Here is an 18,182-nt window from a genome sequence, read left to right on the forward strand (position 1 = left end):
TGACAAGAGCGTGAGTGACTGTGCGCAAGGCGTCCCGGTCCAGAAAAGGCCGCAACTGGTAAACCAGGCGTACCCGGTAGAACGCCCCCCTGGCCACGGCCGTCAGCTGGTCTTCTAGTGTCAGCCGTGGATCCAGGAGGACACCCAGACTGCGCACCCTCTCCGAGGGGGCCAAAGTTTCGCCCCCTATAGTCAGCGACGGAGTCATCTGACTATGCCGAGGTGCCGGCAACCACAGCCACTCGGTCTTGGAAGGGTTGAGCCTGAGTCTGTTTCTCCCCATCCAGACCCGTATGGCCTCCAGGCACCGGGCCATCACGTCAAGGGCATCATTGGGGTGGTCTGGGGTGGAAATGTACAGCTGAGTATCATCAGCGTACTGATGGAAATCCACCCCAAAACCACGGATGATCTCACCCAGCGGCTTCACATAAATATTGAACAATAGGGGAGAGAGGACTGACCCTTGTGGCACCCCACAAGTTAGGGGCCTTGGGGTCGACCTCTGCCCCCCTGCCAATACGGACTGCATACAGTCGGTGAGGAAGGAGGAGAACCACCGCATAACGGTACCTCCCACTCCCAACCCCACCAGGCGCCGCAGCATGATACCGTGGTCCACGGTATCAAAAGCTGCTGAGAGGTCCAAAAGAACTAGGACAGAGGAATAACCCCTGTCCACGGACCTGGCATTGCATAACATTAGCCGGTGATCCCGGGCCCGAGGATCTAAGATCCCTGGAAGCCGAGTAGAGCCCTGAGGACCGGAGCACCCACAAGCTTGTAAACAGCATGTGCGTGCTCCCAAAACCCGATATGGTCCTCTGCTCCCGCCATATCTGCCCCTCCCACTGACCGTACTAATCACACCACCCTCCCTTAACCCCCCAGCCTCTTCCCTCATCATTCTAATACTGCGTCCCTCAGACAGGTCTGGCCTTAGGCTCAGAGAGGCATCCCCCATGCCCCCCCTGGCCATCCCCGAAACCCCTAAAAATTTGACAAAACACCCCTCTAAAAAGTCTCTTAATTTTCCCTTCTTTAATTCCCTTCTTGCTGCATACCACCTCTCGGGGTTCCACACCCCTTCATCGAGGCAGGCCCTTGGGATTGTGCTGGGCCATGCCTGCGCGAGGGGGGAATCACGCAGAGCCAGCAGTTCCATCCTGGGGTACATTCCTTGTGGGCGAAGGGCGACTGGAACGCGATCTTCACCATGGCGGCGGCGGGAGGGCCGGCTGTGGGGGCCGCTTGTGAGGGGAAAGGCTCCTTCGCAGCGAGGCCGCCTCCGCTGCCGCTTCTGCCTCCGCCAAGAACGGTCGAAGCCTCTCCGGGAACTGCGCAGCGGCCTCTCCCTCGCTGGGTGGGCGGAGCTTCTTCCTGACTCTCTGGAAAGTGACTTGACCCCTTTACTGCACTTTTGACATGTTCAAAAGTATGAAAGTTCACTAAGTCTGTGGGACCCTCGGTGTTCTTTCAGCTTGTTCTCTTGCAGACCTTTCATTACCCAAATAGGTAATATCACCAGTGTTAGAAGAGTGTGGGATTTGTTCTCTATTTACATATCAGTGACTTGTTCTGTCAGCGTTGGTGACAGTGCTCTTATAGTTCCTTAATTAGGTTGTTATTTATTGTTGGATTGTTTGTCTGAGTTGGTAGCTCTTTCATTGGGTATTGTTTACTGCTTAATTATTTTTCTGGAATTAATCCTGATGACAATCTCTACCTATCTGGGTGTTGATTGCTGGTGTTTTGGTCTTTTGTTTCCTTTTAGATTTTTAAAATTGTCTCTTTTGAATGGTATGTAGCTGTTGTTTATCTCTATTTGCCTGTTGATTGCTGATTCGTCTAAGTGTCAGGCTTCAAGAAATTCTCTATATTTTTGCACCTAATTTGGTCTAGGATGCTCAGAGTTTCCCCTTTGAAATTATGATTAAGTCTGTCCATGTCTGGTGAAATTAAGGAGTTTTCAACAAACAAACAATCCAATAGTAAACAGCATCCTAATCACTATCCAAGAACATTCCCACCAACATTGATAGGGCAAACTATATATAAACAAAATGAACGCCACTCCCTTCTAACACTGATGATGTTACCTAGCTGGGTAATGAAACATCTACAAGAAAACAACCAAGCTCAGTCAGCACCAAGGAACCTGGTTCAACCCTAGCAACCAATATTCCCTTCTGTCTAAATATGAATTTCTTTCTCTGCATTGAATTGACCCTTCTTCTTTTTTTTCTAGCATTGAAACAGAAGTGCCTTAAATATATTTGTAAATCCATCTGATTCTCCAAGAGGAATTGTTGAGCACAAGGAAACATGGAAGAAATCCATAGGTTTATTCCATTGTCCAGTGCAAGAAAACGCGCGCGCGCACACACACACACACACACACACACACACACATTACTAACAGAAGAGAAAGAAGAGGATTTTCCTTGGATGGCAGGATCTTCTTGATTGCACACTGATTAAACAAAAAGTTAATAATGAATAGAAGGTGACATTCACAACAAGAACCTTCCCTGAAACGAAAAGTTGTAATAATTATTGTTATGTTTCCTAAAGAATGTGCCCTAGTTTGTTAGTGAATGTAAATCAGTGGATTCTTAAATGTTTGAAACAACAGTGAACCAAATTTGAATTAAAATGTAAGAATTACGTGGTGGTTCTGTCTTCACTTAAAAAAGAAATATGTAACAAGATTACTTTGTATTACTTTGGGATGTCATAGCTCAATTTAAGGTTCTTTCTTACTGATGAGTAAACCAGTTTGACCCTCCATCTTTATAGATCTACAGCACAGATTGGGTTTATAAGCTTGGAATAATAATAATAATAATAATGATAAAGTTGGAAGGGACCTTGGAGGTCATCGAGTCCAACCTCCTGCTCAGGCAGGAAACCCTATACCATTTCGGACAAATGGCTGTCCAGTCTCTTCTTAAAAACTTCCAGTGTTGGAGCATTCACTGCTTCTGGAGGCAGGTTGTTCCACTGGTTAATTGTTCTAACTGTCAGGAAGTTTCTCCTTAGTTCTAGGTTGCTTCTCTCCTTGATTAGTTTCCATCCGTTGCTTCTTGTCCTGCCTTCAGGCGCTTTGGAGAATAGCTTGACTCCCTCTTCTTTGTGGCAGCCCCTGAGATATTGGAACACTGCTATCATGTCCCCCCTCGTCCTTCTCTTCATTAAACTAGACATACCCAATTCCAGCAACCGTTCCTTATATGCTTTAGCTTCCAGTCCCCTAATCATCTTTGTTGCTCTTCTCTGTACTCTATCTAGAGTCTCAACATCTTTTTTACATCGTGGTGACCAAAACTGGATGCAGTATTCAAAGTGTGGCCTTACTAAGGCATTGTAAAGTGGTATTAATACTTCACGTGATCTTGATTCTATCCCTCTGTTAATGCAGCCCAGCACTGTGTTGGCTTTTTGGCAGCTGCAGCACACGGCTGGCTCATATTTAAGTGATTGTCCACTAGGACTCCGAGGTCCCTCTCACAGTTACTACTATTGAGCAAGGTACCCCCTATACTATACTTGTACATTTGATTTTTCTTGCCTAAATGTAGAACCTTACTGTAAGAGCTTGCCAGAAGGATTTCCACACTGAAAGATGGGGTGCTTAGATGCACCTTTTGGCCTTTTCATAACCAAAGTGAGAGGGAAATCTTGCACTTTATAGGGTTTTACAGGTAGTCCTCGACTTATAACAGTTCATTTCGTGACCGTTCAAAGTTACAACGGCACTAAAAAAAAGTAAGTTACAATCGTTTTTCACATGTTTGACAGTTACTGCATCCCCATGGTCACGTGATCAAAATTCAGATGCTTGGCAACTGACTCATGTTTATGGCGGTTGCAGTGTCCCGGGGTCATGTGATCCCCTTTTGTGACCTTCTGACAAGCAAAGTCAATGGGGAAGCCAGATTCACTTAACAATCATGTCACTAACTTAACAACTGCAGTGATTCACTGAAAAACTATGGCAAGAAAGGCTATAAAATGAGGCAACATTCACTTAAGAAATGTCTCGCTTAGCAACAGAAATTTTGGGGTCAATTGTGGTCATAAGTTGAGAACAACTTCTATTTCATTTGCATTGTCTTCTCCTTGGAAAGGTTTTTGGGAAGCAATTTATTTTCTATCACACATACTAGAAATAAATTGGGGGGAAACACAGGCCATTTTTTTGGATGGAACATTTTGTAGAAACATCTCCCTCAGAAACAAACTTGACAATATTAAGATGGATGGACTTCAACTCCCAGAGTTCCCCAGCCAGTCATAGCTCATTTTGCTATGAAAATGTCCTCCTTTGTTCAACATTTGAGGGGCCCTCAGAGGCCCAGAGCTTGTGGGCTGCCTTTTGAATATCCTTCCTCCCATTATAAACTTTCCCTCCTTTAAAATATTGTATGTTCTGCAAAAATTAAGAGGTCCTCAAGTCTCTACACAAGCTTCTGTTTGGCTTCCCAAAGGCACTAGAAACCTATGCATCCACGGCTAGGTCTCAACTTACAGCCTGTTGCTTAGCGATAAAAAGGGGACAAATGACTCCGATCCAAAGTTGATGACCGTCGTTTCGGCACTCAGCAACATGGCCACAATGTTGGCTGTTTGCAGCATCCTGTGGCCATGTGACTGTGTTTTATGAAGGTTTTGCCAAAAACAGGCACTTCCTTCTGGTTTTCAGCAAAACATGTCGTAGCGAACAATGAATTCGCTTAAGAGTCATGGTATTTGCTTAATGACTGCTGAAAACAACAACAACCTAATACCAGGTCGATCGTGTGACTGACCTATTTAACAACCATTACAACCTTAATGGGCAGATTCCATTAGGGTGATAACTTGAGGACTACCTGGCTAAAACTTGTGGGTTCCCATCATTCTCTTGCCTGCCTTTCTGGAAAAATCTTCCCGATAGTAAGACCTGATACCACAGTGGAACAATCGACCAATGGAGGTTGTGGGTCCTTCATTTGTAGAGGGAAGAAATTGGATAGTGACCTCTCAAGAATAGTATCATTGTTTTTTTCCTCAAAGAGTTAGTCTAAATGATCTTTGTGGTGCCTTCTAAAACTCCTCAGGTCTGCGATTCCATAATTCTATGGAAGACCCTTTCAATGTTTTTTTTTTCAAGCCCTCCTGAGCTTTTCAGCACTCAGAGATTTGGGGGTCTGTCCTATCGTCTAAATTTTCACCTGTCCCTCAACCATGAATGAAGCTGTTTATTAAGTTCTCGCTCTCCGCCGTCATCTGACTTTGCAGGAAAGGGATAACAAAGGAACAATTGTTTCATTACAACAAGGCCTGTATTAGGGTAGCTTTCAAGAGTCTGGTGGGGGGGGGGAAGAAAACCCCCGACTGAATATAACCTTAAGCATATAAATGATCTATAATGTTCACCTTTGATGCTCTAGGAATTGTGACCTGCCGAAATTTTAATGAAAGGGACAATTGAGAAAGGTTGAGTTTGGGTTGATGAAGAAAGTAGTCACGTGATCAAGGGAGGGCATAGCCAAAGAGGTATAAATCACTAAAGGCCAAGTTCCTCCTTTTATCTTCCTTTGAGAAATATCCTTCAAGGTAAGCAAGTTTCTCATACTTTAGGGTGGAAGGCAGTGAGTGAATTATTATAAATGGCAGTGAGTGAATTATTAGCCAGTTATCTGAGCTGAAACCTGTGAACCTGGAAATCAGTTTTAGGAGAAATGGTAGCCCAATGTAATAGACACCAGCATACTGGCCAGGGCTACCAAAACTCTGCTGCCAAAATCTCCATGACCACTGGATGGTGGCAAAGAGTTAGAGTTTTATCTCTTTGTTGCCACCTTGTGAAGGACTGGACTTGTGCAGATCTGGTAGTATTCTATAACACCAGAATAAATACAGTTATCCAAAGAGGGTTTTTTTTCCACAGATAAACACACATTGAGCATCTGTTTGCAAACTCGGGGTTGAGCTAGGATTCTAAGCATCCACCTGACACCATCTCATGTTCAGCTGGAAGCATGTAGTCCTCTAGATACTTACAATCTAGTCAGAAATTGAACTTCTAATTAGTACATACCAGTATAAAGATACTGTGATAAGATCCGTGCAGTGTGAACCAAATTTGGGTATCTCACTAGAGCTAAAAAGTAGCCTGTAGAATGCTTCCAGTTCATCTATTTAGGTATTGGGTTACAACTCATCTACAAAAGGGTGCAGAACTTCACGTGGTGTCAGTGGGGTAGACTTCTAAGAGTGGGAAGAGATCAAGGCTGTAAAGAAGACAGGTTCAAATTTGGTCCAGTATGGTGGCTCGGAGACATTTAAAAAACAAGGGACTTTTTTTTCTCTACAGTTAGTCATAGGTAAGGTCTGCCTATGTAATCTCAAATCTGTCTTGCAATCTCTACATAGTAGCAGTACTGACCAACCTTAAACAGCCATTCCACATTTTGGTTAGAGGGATGCAAAATCCACTAAGTATTCAAAATGTATAGAAATCTGTACGACGATACCTGTACAAAATCTTTATGCGGCATGAACTTATGCTGTTTGATTGTGGGCAAAACCTTTTTAAGTTTGGGTTTTGTTTTGTTTTTTTACTTTTTACTTTGTAAATTTTAACCTTGTTTTTAGAGTGTTTCAACTTTGCTTTTTAGTCACGTTTTATATTATGATGTGGTTTGTAAAGTTTACTTAAGCAAAATTGACGGTGTAGAAATTTGATATCTAAGCAACTAAAAAAAACACTTTGGGGGCTTAAATGTTTTATATTGTAGACAGAATGTGGCTATTTGAAATGTACATTGCCCCAAGTGTTGAATTCCATGCAACACTTTTTTGCAACTCTTCTGTGCGATTTTGCAACCACCCAGATATGTGAGATCTCATCTCAACTCAGCTGAGCAATTTTCCCTTCCCTTCCTTCTAAAAGCTAAATGCTAAATTAGTGCAAAGAACTCCACAAATGAATTTTACATGATGCAAAAAATGTTCCTTCCCTCTCTCTTTTTTTCTCACTCTGTCAGTTTGCCTTTCTTGAAGTTACTCATCAGTTCACTGAACGATCTGAAATTCTATCAGGAGAAAGGGAGAAACATCTGTTCTCTCTTTCTCTGTACAGCTGTCCTAGTTTTAAAACTCCACCACGAGTCCCTCTTGAATAACTGTCTCCTCTTCTAATTTGGGAAACTGCCGGATGTTTTAGTCCCTCTTGGTGTGAGCTGGCACTAGCAATAAGCAGCTCAGACATTCAACCCAACCTAAATGTGTTAGACTTAAATTCTCACAACCTGGCAGGACTAGCTTTGCTCCTTTGGGATTATAGGATGCAAAGTCTAACACATCTGGATGGAATCTGATTCTGGGAAGTGTTTTAGAATAACATCTGCTTTGGTACTCCTAAAGGTGCTTTTTGAAAGGTAACTGGACTTTCTTGGGGTTTTTTTTTCCCCTTGAAGACGTTTCATTTCTCATCCGAGAAGCTTCTTCAGTTCTAAGCCAGAACTGAGGAAGCGTCTTGAATGAGAAGTGAAATGTCTTCAAGAAAAAAACAAACACACAGAAAGTCCAATTGCCTTCTAGAAAAGCACTTTTGGGACAACCATGACCTGGATGATTGAGAACCTGCATAGGCACCTGCTTTGGTAATTACCATGTGATTATATATATATATATAAAATTTCCGGAAGCACAAGTAATTTAATGCTACACCGTGGGCGAACCATACTTTATTGTCTTAAAGGACATTTATATAAACATTTTATTTAATTCACCAGGCAAGCTTCCTGAAAAATAATGCTGATAATTCTATTGATGACTATATTGCTGATTTTACATAATGGTGGTAAGTGAAAAAATCATGTCATGGTTTTGTTTCCTTCCTCGTTATATTATTTTGTATAGGCAATTTGCTCAAATAACTCCTTGGGGTGTATTTCTGTAGGCAGAATAGTTGTTATTGTTATTAATATTATTGTGTAAAACATAGTAAAAGTAAATCCACACAATAAATCCCATTGATTTAATTTATAGTAAAGCTGATCATTATTGATAATTGGGAGTTAGGTAGCATATACATTTAAATAATAATTATTATTACATAATAATAATCCTGGCAGATTTCTAGAATAAAATGCTGCAGATACATAGGGATCCATGGTTCAACAAGCTGTTTTTATTCAGTATTATTGTAATATCAACATGATCAGGTTAAGAGTAAAATACATAATAGTTGCTTCATGTTAAACATAATGACTTGCTTGTGGTCATCACTATCTGCCTTAATTCACAAGTTAGATAGGAATAATCCTTCAATTATAACAGGGGTCTTCAAACTTGGCCCTTTTATGGCTCGTGGACTTCAACTCCCAGAATTCCTCAGCCAGCGTGCCTGGCTGAGGAATTCTGGGAGTTGAAGTCCACGAGTCATAAAAGGGCCAAGTTTGAAGACCCCTGAATTATAATAATCAGTATAACTAGTGATAATACTAATCATGTTAACTAATAATACTAATATTAGGCAAAAAGGACTGATGGTTTTAGAAAGTTTCTAAATTAGTAGATATAGAATTAGAAACTGAGATCTGATCCTGGCTCCTTAGAAAGGATATTCCTGTAATTAGATAAGATAAGATAAGATAAGATAAGATAAGATAAGATAAGATAAGATAAGATAAGATAACCTTTATTGTCATTTTTATACTGTGGGCACAATGGCACACATCAAAAATGAAATTTAGTTGCCCGCTCTCAAAGTAAAACGCATACATGACACACACCTAAACATACTATGAACAACATATGTATAGACCCACATCTCTACATATACGTAGCAAATAAATGTTAAATATTGTCCATCTTGAATATATATATAATATATATTATTTTATTTATTTATATATCACACTTTTTAACCATGCATCTCCCCCCCACGTGTATATATATATATATATATATATATATATATATATATATATATATATATATGTGTGTGTGTGTGTGTGTGTGTGTGTGTGTGTGTGTGTGTGTGTACACATATATATAAATATATGGATGAAAAATGTCCACGAAAGAGACCTAAAACAAGATGGATCAAGGACAACAGCAAGTATTGTGGGTCCATCTTGTTTTAGGTCTCTTTCATGGATGCTTTTCATCAACACACACACACACACACATAACGCACACACACCACCACCAACATCTTTAATAAAAGTTCGTGTGTATACAGTTTTATTAAAGGTGTTAAAAATAAAGATAAAAATGAACTACAAACTAATATAAACTAAGAAAAAGAGGTCAAAACGAAAGCTAAAAATGCAAGAGAAGGGGAAAAAAGTAAAAGAAAAATGAAAAACATACAAACCTTCTGATCTTTACAGCAGGTACAATTATAAGTTGCCTCTTCCTCTGTGGTTACAATATGACTCTCTTCTTTCTCCTGTCTAATCATCAAAACCATCAAAACCATAGATTCATTTTTTTCTGCTTCATGAAAAAAAGTCTATAAGGGTTTTCAAGTCATTATAAATATAGATTTTTATCTTTGATCAAAGAAGACCAATTTAGCCTTCCCTGAAAGTTCCATCATCTTCACCAGCCATTCCTGCATTGCGGATAATGTTGAATCTTCCCATTTTTGCGCATACAATAATCCTGCGGCGGTTATCATGTATGAAAGCAAGATTCTATAACTTTTTTTTTGCAATTCTTTGTCCATCATTCTTGTGAGAAAGGAGGGGGTCAATTTACGTTTATGTTTTGTAAAGTGTGGAATGGTTTAGGACTGCTAACCTATCCTCAAGAGCTAATTTGATTTCCCATTTGAATGTGCGTGTATGTGTGTCTCTCTGTCTCTGTCTGTCTGTCTGTCTGTCTGTCTGTCTGTCTGTCTGTCTGTCTGTCTGTCTGTCTGTCTGTCTGTCTCTCTCTCTCTCTCTCTCTCTCTCTGTGTGTGTGTGTGTGTGTTTGGATGGAATGGTTGATGCAGGTACTCAAGGATCAGAGACAGGAGCTACAGGCATCCCCCTGGATCTCCCACATGCAGCAGAAAGAAATCTAAGTAAGACAATCAATTTTTTCGGCAAACAAGGAGTTACAAAGTCCTGGCAACTCAACTCTCCACCTTTCCCCCTAAATTCCTAGCTAATTCCCAAATAACTGGAAAGGGCTAGATCAGGGGTAGGCAACCTTGGCTCTTTTATGACCTGTGGACTTCAACTCCCAGAATTCCTGAGCCAGCATGGCTCAGCATGGAAACCTCTCCCTTTCCCCTCAGCATGGCTGGCTCAGGAATTCTGGGAGTTGAAGTCCACGAGTCATAAAAGAGCCAAGGTTGCCTACCCCTGGGCTAGATTACAGACAGATGTAGAGAAAACCATGGAGACGATCTGTCAAACCATTAGCAAAACATGAACTTGGGCAGAGATGTGTCCTCTAAGCTTTCTGTTTGGCTCCCAGACATTTTGTTGCCAAACTAGGTAACATCTTCAGTGGTTTTTTTCCTCACAGCAACCTTCTGACTGGTTGCTGTGAGGTGCGAAATTCACCTGGGTGTGTGTGGTCGGATCTGTCGTTGGCTGGTGGTACAGACGGCCTGCTTCCTTATTGATTCATTACGGGTCAACCAGTCAGAAGTCACAAGACTTCTTCTGAATCAACCAGCCTTGTGATTCAGTCTTACGATTCAAACTTGGAGAACCTACCTCTGTCTAAATCTACAACCCGAGCTATGAATGTTTTCTACAATTTCTAATGTGAACTTAGCTTGGAAAAACAGGAACGTGTGAGAAAGTAACTCAAGACAGCATTATCATGACTTGCGTTGATATAAGACAGGGGTCTTCAAACTTGGCCCTTTTATGACTTGTGGACTTCAACTCCCAGAATTCCTCAACCAGGCACGCTGGCTGAGGAATTCTGGGAGTTGAAGTCCACAAGTCATAAAAGGGCCAAGTTTGAAGACCCCTGATATAAGAGGAAGGAAGGGGAAAGGCTGATAGGCTTTCAAGATCCTGTCAATATTTATTTATTTATTTATTTATTTAATTTAATTTATATGCCGCCCTTCTCCCAATAGGGACTCAGGGCGGCGCACAACATATTTAAAACATATAGTAGCCTTCTGGTATTTTTTGTGGACCCTGTTTCCTGGCCTGGCCTGGCCTGCCTCAAAAGGTTGACATCAATCTTTTATACCAGAGTTTATACCAAAGAGTCATGATTGGACAATTGTTAAGTTTCTTTTTCTTGTCTCTCCAGAATGAATTCATGCTTTGCTTATTGTCTCTGCAGTTCTTCTCCAAAATCATCCCAGTTATCTTTAGGAATAGCTGAACAATGTAGACTAGAAGTTTTCAAGCTAGAAGTTAGGCACTTTCCACACTGTCCATCTTTTGGAATCTCCCCAGAGATTCATACAACCCTCAACCTACTGTCTTTATATAAAACCTAGCTCTTCCCTCGGACCTTGAATTTGTGTTGGGTTGGCCTCTTTGAATCATAAAATGGGGTGAGCATGTTTTAGGGCAGTGGCGGCGAACCTATGGCACAGGTGCCAGAGGCGGCATTCAGAGCCCTCTCTGTGGGCACGTGCACTGTCGCCCCAGTCCTGGGCCTTCAGCTGGGTTTTATAAAACCTTTTCGCTTTAGGCCTCCGCCGCCGTGTGCAAAAAAAAAAAAAGGTTCAACCAATCAGTCAATTGCAACTTCTCGCGGGGGAAAAAAAAGATCTTGCAAAGTTGGAATTGATTGATTGAACTTTTTAGTCCCATCCAGTCTGCCGTTACCACCGCAGCCACGCCCACCCAATGGGCCATGCCCACCCAATGGGCCACACCCACCCAATTGGCCACACCCAGACAATGGGCCACACCCACCAGGCACCCGACGATGCATAAGTGGGTTTGGGGTAGCAGTTTGGGCACTCGGTCTCTAAAAGGTTCGCCATCACTGTTTTAGGGATTTGCTCCCTCTGAGTGATTGCTCTTTTTTTTTTTAAATACAATATTGTTGCTATTTTTTTAATTGCAAAGCCATCCAGAGTTGGGCTGGAGTTGGGCAACCTAGACATTTGATAAATAATAAAAAAACTTAAATGAATAACTCTATCCTCATGTTGGCTCTTTATTGAGATGTTCTGAATTGGAAATAACAAGAAGGAAATTTCAGAGTCCTTCTATATATTCAAAGCCTGACCTCCTGCTTCTGAGAGGTTTGTGGCATTAATAGATAATGAAAACATTAAATTATAATCTTCCCTTGAAGGCAGCAAAAGGATTGAATTACTCCCTTCAACAAATCAGAGGCAGGATTTGTTGAAGCAGTCTTAAAGTGCATTAATGTTGGCTTTCACCAAAAAGGAAGGGGAAAAAAAAAAAGCAATTAAAAGGACATCTTAGCAGCAGAAATATGAGATTGTGCGGAATGGTACCAATTCACATTGGAGGGAGGAAAAGCTGCCATATGTTTGACTTCTCTCTTTATATTAAATCACTTTTTGCACTTTCCAATTTTGCCAAACCGGTTCACGGAATAAAGGAATTTCCCCACAGTTCTTGCATTTACTATTGCTAAATTGGGTAACAGGCCAAAAATATGAGCAAACGCCAGTAACAAAGCAGTTTCGTGCCCTAAATTACACTAGCAAAATAAAACGAGCAAAAATGTAGACACCAAATACATATTTCTGTAAGTTTTTATGGACATATTGTAAACTCCATTCTGTTTTGCTTCTACAAACATATTCATTAAAAAAAAAAAGATAAAATAAACAATTTGTGTTTGGGATCAAGAGATTAAGAGACAGATGGTGGATCTTGGATTTTTATCTTGTAAAGGTGAAATTTGCCTCCTGTTGCTATAAGATGTGATATAATTGCTGTGATTTTGTAATGCTCTCCATTTATCAGGACAGTAGAGTCCCTGGTGCCCCCTGAGCTTGGTTGTTTTCTTGCAGACATTTCATTACCCAACTAGGTAACATCTTCAGGGCACTGATGATGTTATCTAGTTCAAGGGTAGGCAACCTTGGCTCTTTTATGACTCGTGGACTTCAACTCCCAGAATTCCTGAGCCAACATGGCTGGCTCAGGAATTCTGGGAGTTGAAGTCCACGAGTCATAAAAGAGCCAAGGTTGCCTACCCCTGATCTAGTTGATTAATGAAACCTCTGCAAGAAAACAAGATCCCCACAGTTTTACCCCAAGCTATGAATATTCTCTTCAACAGGACACTGTTCCTCAAACTTGGCAACTTTAAGCTATGTGGACTTCAGCTCCCAGAATTCCCCAGTCAGCAAGGTTGCCAGGCTGAGAAATATTGCATTATGAGAATGCAGAATCTGGAAACCTCTGGTTTTTCAGGTTGAGATAATTGCAAGATAGCTCTCAATCAGACATTATTGAGGCTCAGAATTCCTAAAACTAATGGAGATTGGAGCCCATTTGAGTCTCACTTTAGATTCCACGTCCCATACATTCATAAGATCTGAAAAGCGTTCATGAGGGGAAAAAGATTTCCTTCAGTTCAGCTCAACTCTTCAGAGCAGTAGAGAATTGCTGTTCCACTGCCTTCTGCTGGGATGCTTTTTCAAATTCCCAGGCCCAGCTTACAATTTGGGGAACTTCGCATGGTCTCTCATCCTAATAATAACCAAGACCGACCCTTTTTATCTTCTGAAATCAAGGCTGTATCTTTATATTTTGAAACTATTTATGTTTTAATAGTTTGTGTTTCCCCTCAGATAATATCACCTTCTTCAACGGAGTCTTTGAAAATGTGGAAGGTGTTGCTTTGTTCTTTGGTAAGTGATCTTTTATTTGCTTGTTGGTTTCCATTGGATTAAGAGTCCGCTTGTCTATAGCTGTATTTAACAGAATAACAGATTTGGAAGGGACCTTGGAGGCCTTCTAGTCCAACCCCTGCTCAAGCAGGAAACCCTATGTCATTTCAGACAAAGTGTTGTCCAATCTCTTCTTAAAAACCTCCATTGTTAGAGCGTCACCAACTTCTGGAGGCAAGTTGTTCCACTGATTAATTGTGCTAACTTTTTCCATGAATGGTTAAGAAATATGGATGCATCAGAATAGAATAGAATAGAATAGAATGGAATGGAATGGAATAGAATAGAATAGAATAGAATAGAATAGAATAGAATAGAATAGAATAGAATAGAATAGAATAGAATAGAGAGTGGAGTGGAATGGACTGGAATAGAATAGAATAGAATGGAATGGAAGAGAAGAGAAGAGAAGAGAAGAGAAGAGAAGAGAAGAGAAGAGAAGAGAAGAGAAGAGAATATGGAATGGACTGGAATAGAATAGAATAGAATAGAATGGAATGGAATGGAATGGAATGGAGTGGAGTGGAGTGGAGTGGATTGGAATAGAATAGAATAGAATGGAATGGAATAGAATAGAATAGAATAGAATAGAATAGAATAGAATAGAATAGAATAGAATAGAATAGAATAGAATAGAGAGTGGAGTGGAATAGAATAGAATAGAGAGTGGAATGGATTGGAATAGAATAGAATAGAAGAGAAGAGAAGAGAAGAGAAGAGAAGAGAAGAGAAGAGAAGAGAAGAGAAGAGAAGAGAAGAGAAGAGAAGAGAATATGGAATGGAATAGAATAGAATGGAATGGAATGGAGTGGAGTGGAGTGGATTGGAATAGAATAGAATAGAATAGAATAGAATAGAATAGAATAGAATAGAATAGAATAGAATAGAATAGAATAGAACTGCAAGGGACAGTGGAGTTTTTCTAGTCCAGCCCTCTGCTCAAGCAAGAGGACCTATACCATTTCAGACAGGTGATTGTCCAGTCTCTTTTTAAAAACTTCCAGCGATGGAGCGCCCACGATTTCTGGGGGTAAGCTGTTCCACTAATGCAGATCAGAAACCCAGGAAGAGCTAATCGGCTGCATATCATGAATGTACAGGTGCGACAAAGCACTATTTGTCAGGACTCTTCTGTTCTTTGCTTTGAAATACAAAAGGAACAATGACAAAGCACATGGCTAAGCATGCACAGAAGATAGATTGACCCGTTCACCTGTCTGTACAAAATCCACATCATTTTTCAGCAATGGTCTTCTGTAAATCTCCGTGCTCACCCAAAACACTTAACCAGCTTAAAGGAAGATGCATCTCCTGAGGAGAAATATATTTCATTAGTGATAAATTTAATTGTTGTTGTTGCTTTAATCATGGTTTAGGGTGTTGGTAAAGTATATGTTGAAAATATCCTGTTCCTCCCAGCACCCTGAATTTCATGGTACAGTTTCCTAGACTTTTTGCTAAAATAAACCAAGGAGACAAAGGCAAAGGAAACAGCAGAGCCCTGCATTTGTTTATTTAGTTTTATTCTTTCTTTATTCTTTCTTTCTTTACTAAGAAAAATTTATATGGCCACCCAAGACACAGTAAGTCAAGGCAGCTTACAGAAATAGAAGCCCAGAGAAAATCCAATCACCTCTGCTTCCTGGTGACAACAATCAAACCAACCACTTAATGGTCTCCATGCCACCCTGGGATCCTCAGGCCCACTGGCAAAACCACGTCTTCAAGTGACGAAGTGGGCCAAACTTATTTCCACAGGGATGATGTTCCACAAGGTGGGAGCCACCGTGGAGAAAGTCCTTCTTCTTGATGCCACCAGTTGGACCTCTTTAAGACTCTGGAAAGAGTACAGAGAAGAGCAACAAAGATGATTAGGGGACTGGAGGCTAAAACATATAAGGAACGGTTGCTGGAATTGGGCATGTCCAGTTTAATGAAGAGAAGGATGAGGGGGGACATGATAGCAGTGTTCCAATATCTCAGGGGCTGCCCCAAAGAAGAGGGAGTCAAGCTATTCTCCAAGGCGCCTGAAGGCAGGACAAGAAGCAACGGATGGAAACTAATCAAGGAGAGAAGCAACCTAGAACTAAGGAGAAACTTCCTGACAGTTAGAACAATTAACCAGTGGAACAACCTGCCTCCAGAANTACCCTCAGAGTCACCCAAATCAGGGTGCAGATGGATGTGGGACCTTTTTGAGACTGTTGAAAGGATTGCGTTGTAAACAGGAGATAGGTGGTGTCATATCCCTCCCGCTCTGTTGAGAGAGAGAGAGAGAGAGAGAGAGAGAGAGAGAGAGAGAGAGAGAGAGAGAGAGGTTCAATTTTAACATAGATGGTCTTTTTGACTCCTCTTTCAAACCAGTGGTGCTCTCTGTCCAGAATGTGCTGTCTTCAAAAGAGTTTGAAAGAACAGTGAAGAGGCTATCTATGTTAAAATTGAACACCCTTCTCTCAACTGCCCATCTCCTGTTTATAACGACTTTCTGAGAGCTAATGACCATGGTTTTCAAAGGACAAAAATAAGAAAGTCCGATTGCATTTTAAAAAAAGTACCTTGGGATATCACCCCACTTCGCTCTCTTGTGGACAGAGGTTCCAGTCTAGAAATTGCTTGGAATCACAAAAGGAGCCTATGTTCCTATGTTCCTGCTATGACATGGCTGACAGGATCTCAGAGGAACATTGCAACCATGCCCAACTTGGCATTGTTTTAGGCCAGGGGTCTTCAAACTTGGCCCTTTTATGACTTGTGGACTTCAACTCCCAGAATTCCTCAGCCAGGCACGCTGGTTGAGGAATTCTGGGAGTTGAAGTCCACAAGTCATAAAAGGGCCAAGTTTGAAGACCCCTGTTTTAGGCCCTAATGCTACAAATCCAAGGTTCAGATCTGGAGATGGCCCTAAGATGGCAGCAGCGAGCTAAACTTTTTTGGTATTTTTCTGCTGCCATGTCCCAAAATGCTTTCAAAAAAGACAACTGGACTTCCTTGAGTCTTCTTTTTCTTGAAGACGTTTCACTTCTCATCCAAGAAGCTTCTTCAGTTCTCCTCAGGTCTCAGTTTGTGACCTTCCCAGCTGGCTTCCAACAAGCAAAGTCAACGAGGGAAGCCAGATTTGCTTAACAACCATGTGAGTCACTTAATAATGGCAGTGATTTGCTTAATAGCCATGGCAAAAAGGTCATAAGTCAGGCGTGATTCACTTAACTGCCTTGCTTAGCAGTGGAATTTCTGATGCCAACTGGGGCTGTAATTATCTGTATCGCTTAAACATTCATAATGAAGTGAGTTGTTATCACTCTGTATAAACTGAGCATCTTCTGTGATATTGAAAAATGGCCTTTACCTATCCAAAATCTCCCACATCAGTATTGTGGCTCACTTGACCTCAGGGATTTCCATGAGGGAGGGGGTATCCCAAAATGTCAAGATGGTAACCATGCCACCCATCAAAAGGGGCACAGCTTGGTTAACACAGTCACAGCCGCCATTTTGACTCAATTCTAACAAAGAAAGCCGACATATGGTCCATATCTTATGTATTCCAAGGGAGAAGCTAAGTTTGAAAAACAAATGCTAATCCTTGAAGCAATCAATGGTGAGGTTGAAAGCAGACCAGTCCAACTCTTAAGAAGTCTTCCCACTTTTTAGTTTTCTGGTTGTTCAGAAAAGCTTGAAGGCGAATCCGCTTAAAGCAATTTAGTCAGCTGAGACCGAACCCTGAAGCTGCCAATATGTCCACTAACAGTCTCTCCTAATTATGCTTTGATTTCTTCTTCTTTCCTGGAATCAGCTGCTGTTTTCAACACCGGAAATGTTACGAAGAGGCAACCGAAGAAGAATGCACCTGGGATCCTGCTAAAGTCATCATGGACATCAGTTGTCTAACCAAAAACATCACGTGTGGTGAGGCTGAAGTAGCAGAGTCCTGCATCCAATTTTTATTCCGCTATGTTCTTGTGTTAGTGAAACAGAAACCATCCTAGAACTTAGGAGAAATTTCCTAAAAGCGAGAATAATTAACCAGTGCCTTCGCTGGTTAAGTTGTGAATGCTCCATCACTGGAGGCTTTTAAGAAGAGATTGGACAACCACTTGTCTGGAATGGTATAGAGTTTCCTGCTTCAGAAGGGGGTTGGATTAGAACAGGGGTCCCAAACCCCCGGTGCATAGACCGGCACCGGGCCGTAGCATATCACAAACCGGACCATGCAAACAAGCAAAACCCCTTCCGCGGGATGCTGCCAAAGTTTCATTCTTGACTGTGATTCACTTAAGAAATAGGGGAGACATGATAGTGGTGTTCCAGTATCTGAGGGGCTGCCACAAGGCAG

General features: G+C 41.4%; 1 protein-coding gene across 1 annotated transcript in view; it reads left to right on the forward strand.

Annotated features, from left to right (window-relative positions):
• HHLA1 (HERV-H LTR-associating 1) overlaps window positions 1-2,292 on the forward strand; it is a 31,389-nt gene extending 29,097 nt beyond the window's left edge. Inside the window, exon 10 of the mRNA XM_015829252.1 lies at window positions 2,249-2,292. Within this exon, the coding sequence (XP_015684738.1) occupies window positions 2,249-2,292 (44 nt within the window). The remainder of the gene's footprint in view (window positions 1-2,248) is intronic.
• Window positions 2,293-18,182: the final 15,890 nt, after the last annotated feature.

Source organism: Protobothrops mucrosquamatus, unplaced genomic scaffold (genome assembly GCF_001527695.2).
Source record: "Protobothrops mucrosquamatus isolate PMUCROS unplaced genomic scaffold, P.Mucros_1.0 scaffold5699, whole genome shotgun sequence".
NCBI classification, from domain to species: Eukaryota; Metazoa; Chordata; class Lepidosauria; order Squamata; family Viperidae; genus Protobothrops; species Protobothrops mucrosquamatus.